Source organism: Numenius arquata, chromosome 8, assembly GCF_964106895.1.
Source record: "Numenius arquata chromosome 8, bNumArq3.hap1.1, whole genome shotgun sequence".
Lineage (NCBI taxonomy): Eukaryota > Metazoa > Chordata > Aves > Charadriiformes > Scolopacidae > Numenius > Numenius arquata.
The window spans coordinates 59,599,309-59,621,861 of record NC_133583.1 but is presented as its reverse complement, the minus strand read 5'-3'; the positions used below and the strand labels follow the sequence as shown (position 1 = coordinate 59,621,861).

At 38.4% G+C, this 22,553-nt stretch overlaps 1 protein-coding gene across 1 annotated transcript; it reads right to left on the bottom strand.

Annotated features, from left to right (window-relative positions):
* Positions 1-263: 263 nt before the first annotated feature.
* On the bottom strand, positions 264-20,129 carry ALG6 (ALG6 alpha-1,3-glucosyltransferase). Its single transcript, XM_074152464.1, has 14 exons — positions 20,048-20,129; positions 16,686-16,770; positions 13,158-13,247; positions 12,212-12,300; positions 9,848-9,930; positions 9,116-9,180; positions 6,932-7,117; positions 6,305-6,440; positions 4,100-4,185; positions 3,061-3,145; positions 1,909-1,979; positions 1,070-1,138; positions 723-921; positions 264-461 (listed from the first exon to the last, which is right to left on the bottom strand). Exons 1-14 carry the CDS (start codon positions 20,127-20,129, stop codon positions 264-266), a joined length of 1,524 nt encoding a protein of 507 aa, XP_074008565.1.
* Positions 20,130-22,553: the final 2,424 nt, after the last annotated feature.

Genomic DNA, 22,553 nt, shown 5'->3' with positions numbered 1-22,553 from the left:
TCCTTTATTAGGTATAGGTAAGTTTACAAATGGTAACAAAAGTATTACACTTCTGAAGAAAACACACTAAATCACATTTCCAAGAGCTCTTCAAAATTCTCCTCCTTTAAAACAGTCTGATTGTTTTGTGTTTAAATACAAATAATGTGTTTTCCTGATTTTCATGAGGTTACAGGAATTGTATGACATCACAAACAGCTTCACCTGCAACACCAGACACCGCTCTCTCAAAATACTCCGTCCTTTCACAGTTTAGTCCTTGATTAACTGATTTTCTTCTGACTTCTACTATTCTTCGAGTCCCAGAGTATAACAACGTTAAAATACACCCAAAATAATAAAAAGTGTAAACAAGAAATAACGGACACGGATACGGGGAATAAGTCGGGTAACCTCTGTGGAGGGGACACCGCGGCGCTGGCCAGAGACAGGAGGCCCATCAGGGTTACGGAAAGAAGGAACTGTAAGATAAGGAATGACGTATTAGCGAGCGGTGATTTAACACCTCAAACGAGCAAGCTTCATTACTTGGGTGCTCTGTGTTCTTCAATCTATACAGAGATGACACCGCAGGAAAATTATAGCACTCCTCTATGCTGAGACAGTGCGGCTTTCCCTGTTCCGGGCTTTATACACAGTTACAGACATAAAACTGGTTTATGCAAGTACTTCTGTACCATGAAGATCTGCAACTAAGAGTTATAGGAATTAAAATTGCTTACCAGACTCCTGACAATCTTGGGAAAATACTTAAACCAAGAAACATAGCCCTTGAGGGAAAGGGAGAAGGGTTTCAGCTGCAGGTCCTCTGCTGAAGTCTTCTCAAATATGGAGAAGGAAGCCGCGCAGACGGAGAGGAACGCCAGCGTCGTCACAGCGTAGGGCAGCAGCAGCCCGTCCTTCAGCAGAAGGGGCAACATACTGTTAAAACACAATTACCCGCAGGAGTGAGCGCACGTTCCACGTTATATTTTGGAGAATGTAAAAAGATGGAAAAGAATACATTCAATATTTAGTAGAATTGGGGAAGAGCATGGTTTTAAAATAATGTTAACAAGGTCCAACTCACCTGAAAGTTGATACAAGTAAAAACCACGTAGCCATAAAAGGGATTTCATTTATAATTAAGCAGACTGGGCTAAAACGAGAAGAGGAAAAACAGATATGCAAACGCTGAGATGCCAGCAATTCACCCCCTCAGCCTTTCACAGGGATGCTGCGCTCCCACTGCTCTGGGCAGAGCTCTGCCCGCTCCCCGCGGGCACCAGCTCAGAGCATCCAGGTACAGGCAGCGCCCCAAGAGCTGCAGCCTCTGCTGGGGTGCCCTGCTCCCCCCTGCACCCCACTGAAACACTCTGCCCTGGGCAGGGCATCGCTCAAGGGATGGGAAAACCACACCTTAGGGACAAAGGGAGAGAGGGGCCCCTTTACCGTTGTTTTAGTGAGGTATCAGTCGCCCAGTTCAACTTGCCACCGCGCTCCAGCCTGGCTGGGCAATTAAGTGATTTCCCTGCCTGAACCATCCCATCCCTGGAGGGGTTCAAGGCCAGGTTGGATGGGGCTTGGAGCAACCTGGTCTGGTGGGAGGTGTCCCTGGCCATGGCAGGGGGGTTGGAACTCAATCTTTAAGGTCCCTTCCGACCCAAACCATTCTATGATCCCCACAGCAGCCTGTCCCTGGGCAAACAGCTCTCCTCTCTGCCACATCCCGCTCCAGGAAACCCAGTCAGAGCACTGCCCCAGAGAGACCGGCACGGCCACATTTGTATACTTTCATTTACAAGCTATTCAGAAAACCAAGTGTGTAGAGTTTTTTAAAATCAGATATATTTGTAAGCGAGAAAGCAGCATGCAATAACAAGACGAAGAAAAGATCAAAATAAATCCACAGAAAAATAATTTACTTACACTGACACTAGAAGAATAGATTTTTCATGAACTTGAAAGGAGAACAGGAAAAATGACAATGCACAACTAACCTTAGAAAAGGAAATCAGAGGGATATTAGTGTATGTGACTGCAATGCAAAGCACCGGTTTAGTTTCTCTGCCGGCACAGACTTTACATGAATGTCTGAGCTAAACGATCTGATTTTTCTAATTAACTGCTACATTTACTCCAGTGCAATTTACAAACACCCGGAGTTGCTCCTGCGACCACCTCTACATACAAAAAACACCCCACATTGTTTGATAGTTTACCCAGAATTAGGCAGAAAACACTTCCTGCAAAGAGCCCTCACTCTTGCTTGGCTTTACTGACAAGAGCGTCCCCACCAAGTGCACGCCATATTCACACACAGAAGCACTGGAGAGAGCTACTTGCGTTTTTAACATAAATTTTATCATCATCATGAACAACCAATACAAAGTAAACAAACTCTTTCCCCCCACCAAATACAAACACACTGTAAAACATAAATCAATCCTTAGAAAGGAGAAAAGTTAGACTTAGACAATATTGGGATATACTGTCAAACAGTACTCACATAAAATTAAAAATAAAAATTAGCTTGTAACTCCTCAAGCCTTAGGACCAGCTCCAGATAATTTTGATTTCAAGGAAAGCTGATTTTTGCATGTAAGCCATGTTAATGTGCTTAAATTCAATGATATAATGGCTAAAAAAAGGTAAACATTTGGGAAAATAGTATCATTTTCTTTTCAAATCACTAATGAGCTTACAGTGTCCATCTTGGGACTTTTTTATTGAATTTTGCAGCCAATGCATTAAGGAAAACTAGCACTTTGGAAGCTAAAAAGAGGACAAATTTCAACTCTATATGAGGCTTTAATGTGTACAGAATTTTCTAAAGACTCGTCAGAGGAAGATAAGAAAAATACAGCCTTAAATGAAGAAAATTGAGGCTAAGGAAAAGTCTGGATTTAAAATACAGGTCAGACCCCCTGGACACGTGACAGCAAAACACTTTTTAACCCCCCTCTTCAGCAGAAACAGGATTATTTTAGCAGTACGGGCCCATTGCAGCGACTGTGAGAACTGTTGGTCATATGGCAGCGATGGACATAAAACCAGGAGCAATTAAAACCAGACACTTACCAAAGCAAATTTAAAGCCTCGCAGAGAAGGCTGGACAGTCAGTTTTATACAAGTAGGAAGCAGGCTCAGGAACGTTACAGCAAAACTGAAGAATTTTGTAAGAAAAACAGTTTTAATACCTAAGAAACTACATCCTTGGCATCACATAATCACTTTTGAAAACTATGGAAGTTTGGGAAATTACAATTGAATTCCTAAGTACAAAATCCCTCAAGAGACTCGCTCACAAGAGCACTGAGGGGTCTCCTCTGACAGAAGTTTTTGGAGAAGGAACTCTCCAAACTGGGACTGTTTAGTATGAGGAAGAGGAGACTGAGGGGAGACCTCATCACTCTCTACAACTACTTGAAAGGACACTGTAGAGAGGTTGGTGCTGGTCTCTTCGCACAGGTAATTAATGACAGAACGAGAGGGAATGGCTTCAAGCTCCAACAGGGTAGGTTTAGACTGAACATTAGGAAAGAATTTTTCACAGAAAGAGTGGTCGGGCATTGGAACAGGCTGCCCAGGGAGGTGGTCGAGTCACCATCCCTGGATGTGTTTAAGAGTCGTTTAGACGTGGTGTTGGGGGATATGGTGTAGGGGAGAACTTTGAGAGTAGGGTAGATGGTTGGACTCGATGATCCCAAGGGTCTCTTCCAACCTGGATGATTCTATGAATAAAGCATTTCCATTAATATTTCAGACTCGGCAGACCTAGACCTGAATTCGTCAAAAAGCAGAACTGTGAACTCCGACTTCTAAGGGCACTAAAAGAGGCAATTCTTTGACGGGGAAAAGCATAAAAGTTTTAACTCAGTTTTAACCAACCGAGTAGCTTAAATCACTACATAAACAAGAAGGAAATTTTTCAGTTATGAATATTCCTGACAGTACTTAGGGAAACCCTTATCACTTGAGATAAAAGTCCACTATAGGAGAAAAAACATTTTTTCAAGATTTTAAACACCAATTTTCAGAATTCTTTGACAACAATTACTCATTTTGCAAAAAATAACAAAAAAACCCTCTACCTAAACCAACTTCAGTTATGTCTTACCTGAGTTTTAGTTGAGTTTGAGGCGATACAATGTTCTTTATCTTTATAAGGACACTTAGACTGCACCAAATATTGGCTACTTTATCCTGGAAGAGGAAGAAAAAAAAAAGGTGATTAGGGATAATTTCTTTCATTTCATTTAAATTTATGTTTGTGACAACAATGGGGCTTAGGAGGTGAGGGACTGTTGAGCTTTCACCGTGATACTGCAAAAAGACACTTGCAGAGATACATCATATTCTTAGATGTACTTTAAATTATTCTGATCTTCAAAAATGGAAAGTTTCAAGAGACTCAATTTAAACGTGTTCTTAAAGTAACTGAGAAATAGCTCTTCAGCACAAGAAACTACTACTTAACTCGTGAGATCATGCATTTTGTGAAAATAAGGCTCTGAACCTATCTGTCCCTGATTAAGCAGTCCCACGTATGGATCTTTTTTTTCCCCAAACGTGAGGACATTCTGTGTATTGTCACATTTCATTACGTACCTGAAGGTATTTAGCTGTGCTTACTGCTTGCCAGCAATCACAGAGTTAACCCTCTAATAAATCAAGAAGCCTAAAGACATTAGCAGTTGTGCTAGGATCGCTTTCAAAATTAAATTTGTAACTACAGCTATCGGGCTCGTGAAACTCATCCCCAAACAGCTGCTTGAATCACAGCTGTGTGGACACAACGGCAGAAGAGTTACCAGCACCAACAACTGAGCCCTCGGCCTCACGTGCTCACCAGCCATACGGAAAATGCACTTCAAATCTGCTGAGGATTACGGGGGGAGCGGAGGGTTTGGCAGCACCAGCAAACGCACACGACGCCGACTGAACAGCCAATGCGATTTTACAACCATCAGCATTTGTTACCGCTTCTCTAAATGGGAACCGATTCAAAGAACCTGTTACTCACAGCCCCGGTATAAATTTACTGCGCGGTGCTTACGTGGACAATTTCTCATTTTATCTAGATTAGCATCCAGCAAGTCACTCCCCTCATCAACTCTGAAAATATTCGGGCTAATATTAGACTAAAATCCTTACGCTCTTTCAGACTCATGGGTTATTGTCATTTACAGGTTTCATTTTTAAACTTCATACTGGATAAAAAAACAAAAAAAAGTGGTGACCAAAACCTTATTTATAAATCCCAGACAGCTCCGAAGGAATAGGGTCATTGAATTGGTTTCAGGTTGGGTTTTTTTTTCTGGGAGGTGGGGAGGAGTGGTAGAGGATTGTTTGGTTTGGGTTTTTGGCGACTTGTTTGTTTTTTAATAAACTACTCAAGAATACACTGAGAAGATTTCCGTACAGCTGCCTCAATAAAATGCTGCCTTTGGCACATCAGCATTAACTTTTGAAGAAAATAGGGCCAGTTGTGATATTATTTATATTAAAAGAAATTTTAAGATGAATCAAACTATGTCAGTATTTGCTTAAATCCCCGTGACATCAAAACCTGAGAATTCAAAGTTTCATTTTATTGGTTAAACTTGAAGTTGAGAATTTGCTTTGAAAAGCATAATATTAAGACTCAGGCCCTAATTAAGCAAAACACCAACTCCCTGTTACTTGGGAAATGAGTACCCTTTCCTTTCTGGGTGAGACTCCAGTGGGGGCAGCGGTAGGTAAATAAGTAATTACTTTACTGGATTCAGGCTACGGCACCCAGCACCTTGCAGCAAATGTTGAGAGCCTGAGGAAAAATAAAATTAAAACCAGCCTAAAACTTTTGGAAAATATTGTACTTCCAATGCAACTTTCCACAAGGTGGGTCAAAAGGAAAGTTCTAGGCTGTAGCCAAACCACTGTTTTTTTATTTTTATTTTAAATAATGAATCCTGTTGGAAAAAAAGCCAAGCAGAACGAAAGACAGAGGCTGAAGCTGTTAACTTTTAAGGTTACATCTTCTGACACTGTCAATTACTATGGAATCTATTTCAATGGAAAAATGTATGGATTGAAGTATGGGTTTGATGATGGGATAAGTGTTGTCTACTCGTATAATATCCTGGAAGATGCCAGCTGAGCTGGGGTTAAATACTGGATTAAATAACTGGCAAGAAACGAGTGCTGAAGAAGCCATCTCAAATTACTGGTTCTGTGGTGTGTCTCCCACATGAAATCCCTAAAGGTCACGATGAAGGTTTCTCAAGGGATCTAAGAATACAGAACATTTAGAGCAGGGTGGGGGAGAAGAAAACATGCATGCCTCGAACAAGCCTCGGTCAATGGGAAAGAGTCTTCTGAGTACTTGCATGATTTGTGCCATGTCGGTACAGAACGGGAGCCAGCAGACAGCAAAGGAAACCACCACTGTCCCTGCTATTTTAATTAATAATACTAATCTGCAATCAAGAGGAAAAGCTCACATCAGAAAAGATAAATCCAGCTACTGGTAACAAAAGTCAGTTATTAGTTTATAGCATCAACCTTTTTTTAAGAAAAAAGATATAGAATGGAAGGTAACAAATCTAAACAAGAGCTACCAGCACCACAGAAAAAGTTCATCATCCCCAGATTAGTGATAACAGCTCCCTGAGAACCACAGAGCTGTCACCCTAATCATGCAGCAGCCCACATATAATTTAGCTTACAGAACGAAGAGACCCAAGAAAGGACACCTTAACAGATTTTGCTATTTGTTCAGTGGAAATACTTAACATAGATCCCAACAGGAAATATTTAATTTTCTGCCAAGAAATATATTACAGCAAGGCAAGTATCTTCCACTAGAAATTAATTCAGAAATGCCCACATGCAAGTAAGAACCACATTCTCAACGCCAGGCTGCCTGGACATATTCCTGAGAAAGATAAAATGGTTTAAAATCACTTACCCCTTTCCTTTCAGTCCCTTCTTGAAGCATTTTCCAAGTAAATAGCAGAAAAAGGGCAGAGAATGGTAGAGTTCCATTTGCTTATAATTTAAGGCCAAGCAAAATGCCACTGACCCCAAAAGGTCCCAGTCATAAGACAAACAGAGAACACCCCACAAGGCAAAGCCCAGGCTCACTGAGTTGTATATGTTTTTTTACGTCAAGGACAAGATACACATCTTGGCACTGGAAGTCAGTAACGAACGCCCTGAGGGACAAGCATAAGATACCGTGCAAAATAAGCTTTTCCAAGTTAGTTTTAAAAACACGTTGCCAGTTGTGACCATGATGTTCAGAGACAGAAATAATTTTACTTCTATTTAAAGTGTAGTTTTTATATTTCCAAGGCTTGGTTCAAAGCTTGCGCAGGCAAAAGTGAGGACAAATAGTATAATTAACACACACACACACGTAATATATACTCAGTCAACCAAGTTTTTGGTGACTGTATGTGGTAAGATGCATCAGGGTAAATATTTTTTCTTGGTATTTACATGATTAAGGATAAAGCTTTCAAAAGTCTTTCCTCCCAGCTCCCAAAAGGTATGCGTAGAATATTCAAATATGTCAGTATTTAATTTATATATTATTTAGTTCAAGACCTCTTGAGGTTTTTTCTGATTATATTATACTCACAATGCACCCTCATCCATGAGGGGTTCCCTTGGCTGCTAATACTGTACAAACAATGAATAATAGTTACTAAAACCAACATTGCTTCCTTATGACTTTAAGAACAGGTACCTGAGCTCAGTAGAGTTTGAAGAGATTAAGCTACACTTACTATTAAGTTGCAACAAAAAATTAGCTTTGTCTTTCACTGTTATTTTTACACAATGAGAGAAACCAAATAAGAGATACTCATATTGTCAGAAATGCCACAATATTTTGTTTTCTCCTTGTCGATATGAATAGCTGTGAGAAGGCATTCAGATGCCTACTTTGTTTTCAGCCTGCTCGAATTTCCCACTCAAACCCACCACGTATATTTGAGATCACATCAGCTGGTAGTTGCACCAAAAGATTGTGATCTCACAGAGATGTGCAGCCGCAGTTAAGGTTAAATAAATCTACTGACTCCTGGGGAGCTGGTCACAGATAGTGACGTTATTCACCAAAGAGTCACAGAGCTGGGAGAGAGCACAGGAGACCACGCAGAACATCACCTGTCTGCTTCAAGTGTCTGCTACACCCGTGTCAGTCCTGACGTGAGGTCTGCTGAACCTCTTCTTAAAGACCTTGATGCTGCAGATTCCACAACATCCACAGACAATCTACTCCAGCATTTCACTGTAATTAAAGTTTGAGAGATTTCTTCCATATATTTAAAGAAAACAAACATTCGCTACAGTAACTCAGGGCCATTACTTCTTGCCCTTCCAACACAAGACCCACAGAACAGATTATTGCCTTCCTCTTCATACACCTTTCGCATATTAGAAAACCATAACCCTGTGCCTTTCCTGGCCACCAGCTTCTCTCACCTAAACTGAATTGTGTTCATTCCCATCCCTGTTGTTGTAATTGACATCTCCAGACGATCCACATCTTTAAAGACTTAGGTGAAAAATAGAATTTCAGAATTCCTGAACTGTAACTCAAATATCCAATAGTATGATGAATTTTTTTTTTTCCTTCCAAATCTGCTTTCTAAGATATATCATCTTCCAAGTTCACCATGCACTCTTGGAAGAAAATCACAAATTAGTAAACTTGATTTAGTAGGTGCTGATGAGATTCAGTATCTCCTTGGAATATTTAAATATCCACATATATCACAACTCCAGAAATGTGTCCTTTTGGCTCAACAGCACTGAGCAGCACAGCCTGGAGAAGTCAAGCAACAGCTTGTTGATGTGCAAAACAAGTATAAAAACCTGAAATCTTATTAAAAGAGACCCACCCGTGAAGGTGTTTGCCACCAATATTGGCTAGTTCGCTCTGACGGCCTAACTCGCATCAGACACCTTGCTTTTAAATGGTGAGGCGTGAAGTGAATCCAGTCTCAGGTAATCACAAAGGCAAGACAGACTGGCACGCTATAGACCTGGACATCTGACACAGCTGCACTTGACACGCTCCTCTGCCATCTCCAGAGGAACTAAAGTGTAAATGGAAATTCATTTCACTGCAGAACAAGGATACTGGAAGTGTCCATGGTCAATAAGAATGAGGCCTGGATAAAGCAGGATGCAGAGAGCACTAGAAACCTGGAAAGAAGGATCAAAAAAAAAGAGAAATAATTATTTTCCCCTCTAAGTTAGACATTAGACAAGGAACTTATACTACTTCTCCAGTACAAAAACGGTGCATCCTATAGGTAGGAATCTTCAAGTAATCCATCAGTCATATTTTGAGGAGTAAAAAAAGATACAGATTTTCCATAAATAAGATAATATTGACTGGAGACCAGCCTGCCCTTTGCCAACCAGCTCAAAGCTCACCTGTACCCATCTCAACCCTTGGAACCGCTCCAAAAATCAGACTTATTATTCCAAAGTGTATCGGTTCTACTGTAAGGAGTGTGCAAGACAAAGCAGTTCCCAGATTCCCCCATGTCACAGCACAAATCTCAGGTTTACTACCCAAGTAATAAATTCAGAAAGAAATAATTCAGGAGTTCACAGCATCAAAGCATCTTGTTATTGTTATTGAAAACGTTAAAATAATTGCTGTAAGATAATAGCTTTTTTAAAAAAAATCTTTTTAACTGAAAAGCCTTTAATAGGACATATACCGATTGTCATCAGTTTTACATCAATTGAAGCCATCATGGTGTTCTATACATTAATTAACTCTGATACTGTTACATTTTTACCCTGTTTTAACAGTATGTTTTCTTTGTTTTTTTAATTTATACACACCCCAGATACTTGCCTTCTTTTTAGTAGATGTTTCTTTCAAGGAAAAACAATATAAAATAACTGCAGGAATATAAATCAGCAAATCAGCAACAAACACTGAAAAATAAAGATTAACTGTATGTTAGAATCCTCCCACATACCTCATCTTAATGCTATTCAAGTTGTGCATTTTCAGCTGGATTGTGAATCTTTGACTCTGCTTACAGTTTTAACTTCTGGATGCTCCATACCCTGGTTGTATTTGGTGCAAAAAACCCTCAGATGATAATAACTACACAGCGCTGGAGCGAGACTAGTTGCCTACCTTTTGAATGTCAATGTGGGGTTTGCAGCTCTATCCTCACTGAAAACTTCACCCATTCAATTCAACTGAAGTTCAAAAGGCACGTGACTATAATTTCAACTGAATATGCTTTTCTTTTGGCTTACATTGCGTCCCAGTATGTTTCATTGTTTTAAAGGTAGCTCAGGTTTGGCAGTTACACCAAAGCTAATTTTTTTTCAATTGTTTTCAGGAAGAGAAAGAAAATGTATAGGCAAACAAACATTAAAATATCAGAGAGTCCTTCATGAGAATGAAGTGGGTAGTTCCACTTCAAAGGACAAAAAGAAATAGGTCTACAGAATTTGATCTTCTTAATGTTTCTAACGCTATCATTTCTGATGTCCAAAAGCTGCTGCTTCCATGTGTTCAGCTGTTTTGGCTTCTGGCACAGCCTCAGTCAATAAGGGAGCACACTCTAGTTCCTCACATGCCGAAACGAGAGAAGGCATTCTTCATTCTCAAAAGAAATCAACTACGATTAGATCCAGTCAAGTTGTTTGATGGAACAGATAGTCTGAAGACACAAATAATTAAGAAGCGCTGGATTGTTACAATCTCCATTGTATCTGTGTGAATCACTAGCGATGTGGATAAATAAACTAAAACTAGTTACTTGGCTTTGATCATCTGCCTACAGCAAATATAGGTACCAGGGTTGACAAGAAAACCTGCCTCAAATTACGTCAACTCCTGCTTGTGCTTAAACCACCAGGTGAATTCTTCTGGAGTGTTACCTTAAGAGCCTGAGAAAAACCTTAGATTATTTCTACAAACCGGTTTCAGAAAACGTACAATTATTCCAAGAGGGAAGTATACTTTGCCTCTTTTTAGTCACAGGCTTTGGAAGAAAATGTTTAAAGATATCAGTTATTTGGTGGTGAATCAGGCTTAAACTACAATTAAACAAATATACCCAAGTTGTTAGCAAAACAAATACACTGACACGTAAAATAAAGGTGTAATACCAACAGCTGACATTGACCACTCTGAATTATTTTAATGCATTCTCCTAATGGCTATTGTTAAAAAAGGGTTATCCGTTCTCCTGGATCCATCAGTGGTTTGTCAAGTGAGTTGATTTCAAAATTAATAAAGACCATTTCAAGGGTAATTAAGTTCTAGTGATTTTTTTTTTTTTTTTTTTTCAATTCAGTCAATTACTAGAGGTTTGTGAAGTACAGAAAAGCTACTGATGAACAACAAATTCTGCTGGTGCAATCAGAAAGCATTTTGTGGAATTCTACTGTTACGCAAAGCAAAAGACAGATTTAAAATCAAAGAAAATAGTAAGAGGATAATATGGCATCTGCCGTTGCTTAGAGAACAAGAGCTCACTGACCACATTGCTCTCCTACTGATACAGTTACTGAATTAAATTATCTGCATTTTTTTCCTGCCCTTGTTTTATCCTTTTCTTTTAGAGCAGTTCAAAATAATCCAATGGTCAGATGAGTGACTACGGGAAAAGGAAATTTAGTATAAAGATGGTAAAATACATTTTTACTTTTTTGTTAACAGAAGTTTATCTTTAGGAAGTGGTGACTATTTGAAAGAAAAGTGACATCTTTAAAAATATCAAATATCTCTCCCTTTCAGATAAAGTATTCAGCTCATAATAAAAACCTCTGAGACCTCAAGAGGCTGTTAAGTCAGCGAATGCCAGTCTACAGGCAAAATAACTTTACAGTAAAACCCAAATGAAAATGAAAAGCATATTTATCAGAATGGAAGGGAAAACAATACTATTTTCAAAGTTAAAATTAACAGGTCTATGCTACAAGAAAAAAGTAGCTTTTAAAATTATTTTTAGTTTTTACTGAACCAATTTGGTTGAAAACTTGTTTGTGTATTTTATATTTATCAGCTTCACAGACGATAGCAGAATAGAAAAGAACAGAGGAGCCTGGTTCATAAATGGACCTGCAAAGCCACCCAAGTCAAAGAACTGAGAATAAACTGGTGAAGACGGAGAAGCTGCATGATATTAGACTTGCTAAATTAGTAAGTGAAACAAAGCTGTATGATCATCCTAAGGAAATACAATTTTCCTACCTGTTGTACGCATAAATAACTTATGTGGCTGACTCTCATACCCCCGAGATGTGTGCAGAGCAATCCAATCAGGATTTATTAACTTTGCACTGTAAAACAAAGTACAGACACATCAAAACGTAGACAGTTCTCATTTCCCTTTACACTCCTTTCAGCAATAAAAGATGACACGCACAGGAGCATATTCCAAGAATTAAGATGAATGAGAAGAAATATTTCAAAGAGCAATAGTGATCAATGAAAGATTTTCCTCACCACTAGATCAGTTTACACTATAGACTTTAGCTGCTGTTTCACAATTAAAAAATATATATATTTGAAAACAGTAAGAATGGAATACAATATTTATTAGGACAAGATAACCACCTTCTGTCTAGTTCCACTGACTTTTAAAAAAACAATTGTAAATACCTTTCATACTTAAGTATTAAATATAAACCATTTACAGTTCACATAGATGCCCCACATAACTCTGCCTGTGCACTTTAACCTACATTCTTATTCCATAAGTCTCATTCCAACAGCAGTAAAGCCCTTGTGGAAAAAGTATTCCAATAACAGAATTCTATTTACATGATATCCAGTCATCAAATGTCACTTGGGCTCTCAATACAAGAGAGGTTTCCCATGCGATGCGCCCAATTCCTACAGCCCTTTCCTCTCTGCATCACTGATCCAACAGTGGCTTAAATGGAAAGTGAAGTGTCTAAATCACATCTAAATTTGCTAAAATTTACAGACCTGGCAAAAAGAAAAAAAGAAGAAGGTAACCCTTCAGTCCCCTCCTTGCAATAGCTTTTTAGCTACTTTGGAGGAGCAATAGCTCCTTTAGCTACTAGTTTCTCTCTACAGCAGAGAAAGAAAAAAAAAAATGAAGGAAAAAAAAAAGGTGAATATGATGTTTTGTGTTCTCCACAGAAGTAGGTATTTAAAATAAGGAACTTACATGTAAGCACACAGAAAGCTGTGATAGGCAGTAAGAGGTGGATAATCAAGGCCCCAGTACAGTAGGTTGTTATCACTTGTATTGAAGTACCTAAAAAAAAAAAAAAAAATTTAAAGAAGGATCTACATTTCCAGCTTTGTTTGAGCCCAAGGAAAAGGCACAATATTAAACCAAATATTTTTATCAACGGATTCAAAATCCAAAAGGAAATTAGCAAGTTCTATAACTGCTTTATTTTACTTCACACAAAAAAAAAAATCTCAAGCAACAACACAAAAGCAAAAGTGATCCAGAGTACACTGACTTCTGTTTGCGAAATGGAAGATTTAAAAAAGCAGCTCCTAGAGCTGACTTACCCGAAGAGCAAAAATACTTAATGTGAACAGAGTTTGCCAAAAATCCAGAGACTAAAGACAAAGCTCACACAAAAATAGGTAAACAAATCTAGAGCTACGGTAGATATGTACCTGTGGTAAGCGCTGCAGGTCCTCACCTCCATCTGCAAACCAAACCTACATTTTTCATGCAGGCTAATTATTCCAGAAGACAGCTATCAGTTCACCAAAAAGGAAATAAATCCAATGCAGTTAAAAGGAAACTTCAAAAGAAATGGAATTCACTGGTGATTTTTTCTTAAATTAATCCTAGATTCCTGTTTTTTCTGGACTTGGACAGCACATTTTATATGTGACAATGACTTCTGAAGAGTTAAACTTTACCTGCTACTTTTTTAACGCAGCAAGTTGTGAGCTGTTTCTGCTCTAGAAAGCAACTGAACAGGAGTGGAAAAGGGTGGCATAAAGATATTCCACAGGCAAACAAAAAGCAGCATAGATCTGGAAGAAAACTATGCCACAGCAGGCACACCTCGGCAATCCTGCCAGCACGAATGTAGGAGGCAGGGGGCTAAAAAGTTCCTTCGAAGGGAACACCAAGTTATCGGAGTAACACCTCCTGAATAACCAACACAAGGTCATCAACCTCAATCAGATGTGTTAGCCACAACCACCGAGTTCTGCCTCAAAACTCAGGCAAACCACATGAGAGAAAGGAAAAGGATTTTCCTGTTTGTAACTAAGTATTTCTGCGGAAGGCCGACAGCAGTTACAATTTAGTCACCTCTTCCAAACGACAAACAGAAAGTTTTATCCAAGGAAAACAGAAGTTACAAAAATAAGGCTTCAGACCCTCTATATCTCACGGTGAAACAGACTGACTAGTCTAACTGCCATGGGGTAAGTTCTTGGCTTCTCCAGTTTCTCTCTTCAAATGCAGCCAATTTTTGACATTTTTTATAGTAAATGATATTTCTTCAATTCTTTATGAGCTGCCTGAAGTATCTTATGAACTGATGATAAATCATATTTCTTTGACTTGCATCTCTGCTTCTTATCCTGCAATTCAAGGCTGCTCACGCCAAGGCAGTCCAGATTCTTCACGCAGACTGTGAGAGTCTGCAACTTCATAGTAAACTTTCTAGGTTTGAGTTTCTTTTTTTAATTTACCTTCCATAAACTCATAGTTTCAACAGCAAAAACAATCCCTATACCCAGTAATATTTAGCAAAAAAGCCTTCAGCATTTTAATTAGCAGTATAATAAGAAAGGATGTTCTTAAAGTAGCCTTTAATAATGTTGAGACACTAAAGAATAATATAAAAAAAGAAATATTTAAATTCTGGCCTCTGGCTCAGAGAAATCTCATGCAAAGAAACTAAGTACAAACCATATTGGACTTTACTGCAGCAGTTTTTAATGAATCTTTGTTTTGGATCAAAGAAAAAAAGCATGGAACATGCAGCTATATTACCTATACATGCCTGTTTAACAGTAAACGTAATGTGAAAAGATCAAGAGATCTTACAGGACGATGTCCTCACGAGAGCGCTGCTCTCTCGATTTACCTCGACAAATTTACAGAGGAACACGTGCTTGCTGCACAGACAGCTTTTCTAAACACTAAACAAACAACACTAGAAGTGATTAGAACCTCAACTTCAAATTTGAATGCTATTTTTACCTACTGGAGTATAACATCTTTTCACACTGCCTATTTCTATAATACAGGAGGGGAAAGGGAGCTTAGTATTCTAGAACATAATCCCTTGCATGTCAGCCGAGATGTTGTTTTCCAAACACCCAAGACTGAATACGACTTCGCTGTATTAAAGATTCAATTCCCAAAGCGGACCCCATCCAAAAAACTTCTGTTATAAATAAAGCAAAGAGCAAATACAACAAGACTGCGATGCCCAACTGGCAGCCCATAGGCTAAACCCAGCCTGCAATATAGTTTCATCTGGCCCCTGGGAACACCCAGAAATAACGACTGCTATAACTCTTAATTTTAAGTACATATAGTTCCACGTAGCGGAATGGATCAAAGCTGCCAAGTCTATTATTATGTCAGTTCTCCGTTATCCAAACTCTGGCACAATGAGGGGTTTGGATATCCCAGTGTTAAGTCCCAGTTTGATTGTTGGTCTGGGAGGGTTCTCACCCCCAGAAAAGCGTAAAAGAGAAATTATAATATAGACACAACAGGATGATCTGAAGTCACAACAGAGAGTCATCTGCAGAGTTCCACAGAGTGCCATACTTTCAGAATTGGCCCCGCATATATTTAGAGAAATACAATTGAATTATTAATATTCTATTCTGTCATATGGGTCTGTTCCCCAAGAGAGAGCTGAGGAAAAAACTACACCAGACAAACAGAATGCCACTATCCCTTTTGGAAGATGACCTGGAGTTCCAATGTATTCCAATTTGTGTTGCAGCATATATATGGACTAAATAATTTTTACCATTCCATGAAAGCTCTAAGGAATATTAGGAATAATGTAGAAATAATGTAAAATATTTGGAATAATTTTCCTAGTGTTTTAAGTGCTCTGTACTAATTAAGCTCACTATCCTTACACCTAGATTACAGGCACATTCCACCCACATTTTTAAAATCTATATTAAGAACATGGATGAGAACAACGAACTCCCAGGTATAAAAAAGAAAAAACAGTGTCTCCAGTGCAAGAATTCAGGTCTCTGCATTTACTGGCATGGCCCTGTCTCTAAGCTTAGTGGAGACGAGTTCACTTCGGTAGTGCTGATAATCATGACAGTTTTGGGGCATTAGAGAACTGGAACTCAGGAAGCTGAACTCATTTTTTTCTTATCCAGGAGAAAAAGCTTCTCTACGATGTCTAAAAAACTGCTTCTTGATCTCTCCAATTCAAAACAAAGCTGGAGCTTCACAGAGAGCGCTACCAGTCAGAATATTTTGTCATACAAACTCATAGCTAGCAAGTCAAAGTTCCAAATTTTAGCTTTTTTCTTTTTTTGTGAAGAAAACAATACCCCAGTCTAAGAACAGCGTGATATATTACTACAAAAGGGTTTTTAGAATAGTTCAGAGAACAGCAGAAGATGTTGCAGAGATTTTAAACGTAAAGGTATATTAAAGTAAGGCACGAACCAAAGGTTCACCACATTTACCCCTTTGTAATCTGAACTACAAGACACCACGTACCACTGCCTGATGGGCAAATTGTAAGTAACTTCTTGCCAGTGTCTCTGAGCTTCATAGTCTCCATACATAGGTGGTTTTCCTGCACCTAAAAAGAGATGACAGAGTAAGTAAGAATTTATTCAGTTTATGCAGATTGCTTTTCCTCCAGATACATATTTGCATATTAATATATTACTAACTTTATTCTCCATTCCTCTCTGATATTTGAGAACAAAATAGAGACCTCATCTGCTATGCAGTCTAACAGGGAGGAAAAAAAAAAAAAAAAAGTTATGCGTCCTTTTGGCTCTCTGGATATCTGGATATTTCTGTGATAAGCATTTATCAAGATACTCCACTGTGAAGAATTGCTTCCTCATCTGACAAAAAAAAAAAAAATCATTTCCAAGTGTAGATGAAAAATGTGGCACTTTCTCTGAAATAAGAAAATGCGCATAATGGGCATCTTATACTGATTTTGTGTCAACTACTTCGCTTTCTTAGTATGTAATAATTGACAATCTTCTCCCTTGTGTTTCAGCCGTGTTGTGGTATCTTGCTATTTAAAGTAACAACACGCCTTGTTTTTAAATTTACTTAGAACTAGAACCTGCTGCAAGACCCCTCAGTTCTCTCCCCTTCCTCTGTTACCTGCTTTGTAACACTAGCAACAACGCTGCATCTTGTGTCTGTCCCTTTCTGCATAATTCCTAATGAAGAGTTAATAAAGACGAGCCATTTACTAAATCAGGCCATTCAGTACACAGAATAGGTTTAGAAGAATTTTTTCTTATTATCTACAAAGCTTTCTAAGTAATAACTGCTCCATTTTGGTTTACAGGAATTCTCTCTCACACATTTTTCAACTGAGGATTGCTCTGTAGCAGTTTCACAAAGTGGATTATGTTAAAGGCCACTTTTCACACATGCATATGTTAAGTCTCTCAGGAAACTAAGATATATTTATTTCCACAGAAAAAAAAAAAAAGCTTTATCTATGCAAATACTTCAGATGTCTACTCATAAACAATTCCCTCGATGTGAGTCTAACTCTGATAACAGCAGTATATTAAGCATCTTTATCACAGAGTTTATTTAATCTATTAGCCTGCGCTTATTGAGAACAGAAACTGGACTGATAGTACTCCAAGTAAAATATTGACAGCAGCCAGACAGAGATTTAAGAGTTTCTTTAAAATATAGGAAAGCCATCTATATTTTTTTCACATGATCTATGTTTGTGGGAATCACACAAGCTCAGATATGTACTATTTATTCCTGGGTAGTGGAGAGAACATATTATCTCCACCAATTTATTCTTGAGTAAGAGAGAGTAGATTATCTCCACATTCAACTAAAAGTTTCCCAAATAAGTGAGGTCACTGGAGAATAGGAGTCTTATCAGTGTCCATTCTGTAGCTATAAAGCTAGTAGAACAAAGAACCTGTCATAGGATTACTGAAATACAAAAATAGGTGTTAGTCAAATTTTAGAGAGTATGTGTGCATATATACACAGATATATATATATATAAACACACACATATATTTTATTTCAGCTTCTCCCCCTCAAAAAAAAAAAAAGGAAAAGAAATTAATTGGCTTCAAAATAAAAGACAACTTAATCCAAAGGTTCGATTACTAAAAAGCCAGATACTGATCACACATCAGTTAATGCATATTTAGCTTCCGTCTACAGCAAGCACCACATATACAGACAGACAGAATTCAGAATTAAAAAAAAATGAGTATTTTATTTTAAGGGAGTCACAAATGCTTTAAAGTTGTCTTATTCACTTTTATTATTACCTGGAAACAGACATTTTTAAGGCTCTGAAGCTGCCTTTCAACACAGGTATTTAACTTCTACTCATTTAGCAGCAGTTTGGCAATGCATTAATCTATGACATTTTTCCTCAATAGTTCTCTAAGACCAACTAATCTTTAAGGTCATAAAAGCAACAGCAAAACAACAGGACCACATCAGTTTAAACACTACGCTGCTCAATTTTCTTCCTTGGTCCTGCCATTGAAGGCTTATTACATCTGAAGAAAGTCAAAGCAGGCAAAAAAAATCCACTGTACTTATGCATTTGACAGCTCTTTCTAACATTCAGGTTTGTCTTTTTTTCCAGCCAGCCAATGCTCAAAGTTAAGCATATGCTTTAATAATTTGCTTATTGGATCAGGCTCAGCTCCTCCTGTTACACAACCATAGCATAGGAAACAAGATTTGAAAATTGTTATTTCAGTTCAGGCATTATTTTGAGACTCCCTTTCAGAATCTTGATTGGTTTGAAAATTAAATCAACTTTAAAAAAAAATCTAGTTTGCAATGTAATTGTAAATATCTGCAGTACAACAGAAATTTAGTCTTCTACGGCAAAAGACAGGGTGTTTGCGTTTTTGCCTACAGATAGGTAAAAGAGAGCCTCAGTTACCTATAGATCTCTCATAAAGGCATTTTCAAAAATCAAACTCAAAATAAAACAACTGTGCAAGAAGGTATACACACAACTTATCTTCAAGCAAATTCCTTCAAGTAAATGGAACCCAGGAGTTACCAGTTTATAACCACCAGAATACAACTGAACGGCTCCAACTGCTCAGGGAATGAGGCTCCCAATGGCCCTAACAGAAAACCAGAGTTGAATTTGACTGAGCTCATGATTCTTTCAGATTCATTTCAGGTTCATTTAAATAAATAAATAAATAAATTTTGCAGAGAGCAAGCTTTGTGCAAGCTTATTCTAAGTGCAGGAATGGCACTGAGAGGTTTGGGAAAAAAAAAAAGCTTGCTAGTTCTTTGCAAGCATTATGAGATGGGGAGGAGAAAAACTCATCTATTAAAAGAATATAGCTCTGGTTCATGCTGTAAACAATCTTAAGGAAGTATAGCTACAAGGCAGAGCGTAATCGCTCACTCCACGTCACCTTTACACCGTCTTCATTATCACCAGTACAGTTTTATCTAAGTATAAATTATGTCTATATCTGTTATAGAACTTAAAAGACAAGATTAAACAAGTGTACAATCGAACTGCAATAATATTCTGCAGCTACTTAAACAGCAAAGACATAGGGGTGAACAGCCAGCTCCTCCTAAAACATTACTGACCGTCACCCCCCTCAAAAAATAGTTGTGGGATTTTTTTCAGCATTTTGTTCCAAGCGGCTGTGATGTTAATCCCTGCACACTTCAGAAAAATAAGAGTAAGGCGTTATATGAACCTTAGGGAAACAGAGAGGCACTAAAACACAACAGTACTTGAAATAACACGTTGCTTCCTATTTATGATTTTACATGCAAGTTTATTTTAATTTATCACAAGCTCCATAATTCACCTTCATGTGGTTGTTTTACAGACCGTGAACACGTATTACCTGAATAAGAACCAAGCGATACAGTCCAGCGTACAGTAAGTGCTAGTAAAACAGTAATTGTCATTAAGCTCCACTTCTCCATAGCGGGTTTTTGTAACAAGCTGAAAGGTACCTGAAAGAACACCATAAACATTGCTACAATACTGTCCAAGTTTTTGTTCCTTAGGCATTTAACGGCACTACTGACAGTCCCGGTTCTCTCCCCTCCCGGAAACATTCTGTTACTATCTATCTTGCATCTGGAAGCTCACTGCAATCGGGAGGCATTTTCAGTACTGGAAAATTTCTGACTGTGAAGCCAAATGCTGCCCAGAAGCAATTTCTCCCATTCCTGAGCTAGAAGTTGAAAAGGCATCTGTCAAAATGCATAAAACCAACAGCAAAAGAGGAAAAGATTTCAAACCACTTAAGAGAAATCAAATACCAGATCAACACTACGCTGTACATACTTAAGCATTGTCTTAATAAGGTCCACACAATTTGTTATGCAAACACGTTTTACCTGTAAGTGACAAGAGAAGATTCTACAAGAGACCAGCAGAAAAGACTGTAGTGGTAGTCAAAATACTCCTGCCACTCACATATATTAAGTACCTCACAAACTAATATTTGCCACCAAACAAGGAAAACCTCTCCAGATAGGTCTACAAAAATCCCCAGACTAATAACTCACTAGGGAAAAAAAAAAAAACCACATCGTTAATAAGCACACAGTTTTAAAGAGCGAGTTAATGTCCCAGTATTAAGTTAATGCCACTTATTTTCTCAATTAAGAACACCAAAGGCCAAATTATGCAAAATGCAGATCTGGTATAAGCTTCTCTGTTGGTTTAAAAATATACAAAAATTATTTAAGAATTAATGATGAACTGGCAGATCTTATGCTAGATCAGGTATTGTCTGTTCTCCTGCAGCCATTATAAAAGCACAGGGCCCATCATAAACTCTGTATCATCTGCTCTAATTCCACAGAAATACAGTCATGACCCAGTACGTAATCAAAAACGTTAAATGTGTACTACTAGCCTAGGAATGCAAACATCTAGCATTAATGATCAAAAATCCCTGATCCGAGTCTTACTTCAGTCTCCCCGATATTCCAAAAATGGCCTGAAACTCTACCTCTCCCTTCCCAAGCATAAGCACACTGTCCATCAGCAACCTCTCCCTACAGGGTACACCAAATAAAACCTCAAGACGCAAGAGATCTTTTCCATCCTCCTACCCAAAAAGGCAGGAAGACTGATGTCCCCCCAAGCTTGCTTGGCCCTACTAAGGATCCAGTAACACTAACAAACATTGCTAGATCTGTCAAATTAAAGGCCACGTGCATCAAACTCAGAAAACAAGAAACAGGAAAGTGATGATGTTGCCCTATGCAAAAACCACTAACTATACAATATGCAGACTTTGACCTAGAGAATCAAAAACATTTTTAGTCTGAGTTAGAAAAAAAATTGAAGAAGAAACTACTCCAGGCTTGACAGTGAGAGACAGCACTAAATCCAAAGGCTGTACTTCTGCTAAATCAGCAGCAGTAGCACCGTTCCCTCCACAGTCAGCAACAGATACGTTACAGAAGAGTGGATGGGCCTGGGTACAACTGCCAAAGACTTTCCTCACAGAAGAGACATCATCCGATTTAAGTGAGTTTAATACACTTGCCACTTCCAAAAGAAACACACAAAAAAATCCCCCACAGCAGCAGTACTGAACTGCTGGTTTAGTAACAGACAAGTAACACCTAAGACAGGTTTAGGTTATTCCGCTCAAACTAAATCCGTATTTATTTACTATTCACAGAAAGGTATGACCCAACACCACCATCAAGGGGGAAAAAAAAGTTACTTTAGCAATATAAATCTATGACAGCAGTGGATCACCATTTATAGGTGAACACTGATATTCGCGTGCTTTCAATGCTACACCTGTGCCTAAGCCACAGGGTAGGCACACGTACCTAAATGAAAGATACTGAGGTAGAATCTGTAGATTATTTTACACTAAATGAACTCTCACGATTTCTAAACTTGGGCCCAGTAATACCAGACTTCCAAAACCAGGTGCCACAAGCCTGGCCTTTCCCTTCTATAAAATACCCACATCTGGCCTTCCTTTCTATCTCCAGTTAGAACAAGTATTAATTATATATCACCTTAATTCCTGTGCAATGCCAGTCTCCCCTGCCGACAGACTCTCCCATCTCCTTCTGCCATTCCCTACATTTGGGATAACTGTCATTTTCTGTCATTCATATACTGAATTTCTCCTCTCAAAAGTGGTTCTTAATATATTCTTTCCTACTTTTTTCATCTTAAGTAGCTATTCCATGCCTCCTGAAACAAAAGCCATGCTTTTTATTAGATTCAAAAGCACTGCGCTCTAACAATGTTAAACAAATAAGACTTTTCAGGAGATAATAAAGCTGGTTTGGCCAGTCTCAAAAGTTTTCACCTTCTGCCTCAGGATGGACGAAACTAAGGGGTCTCTCAAGTGAGATGCCATC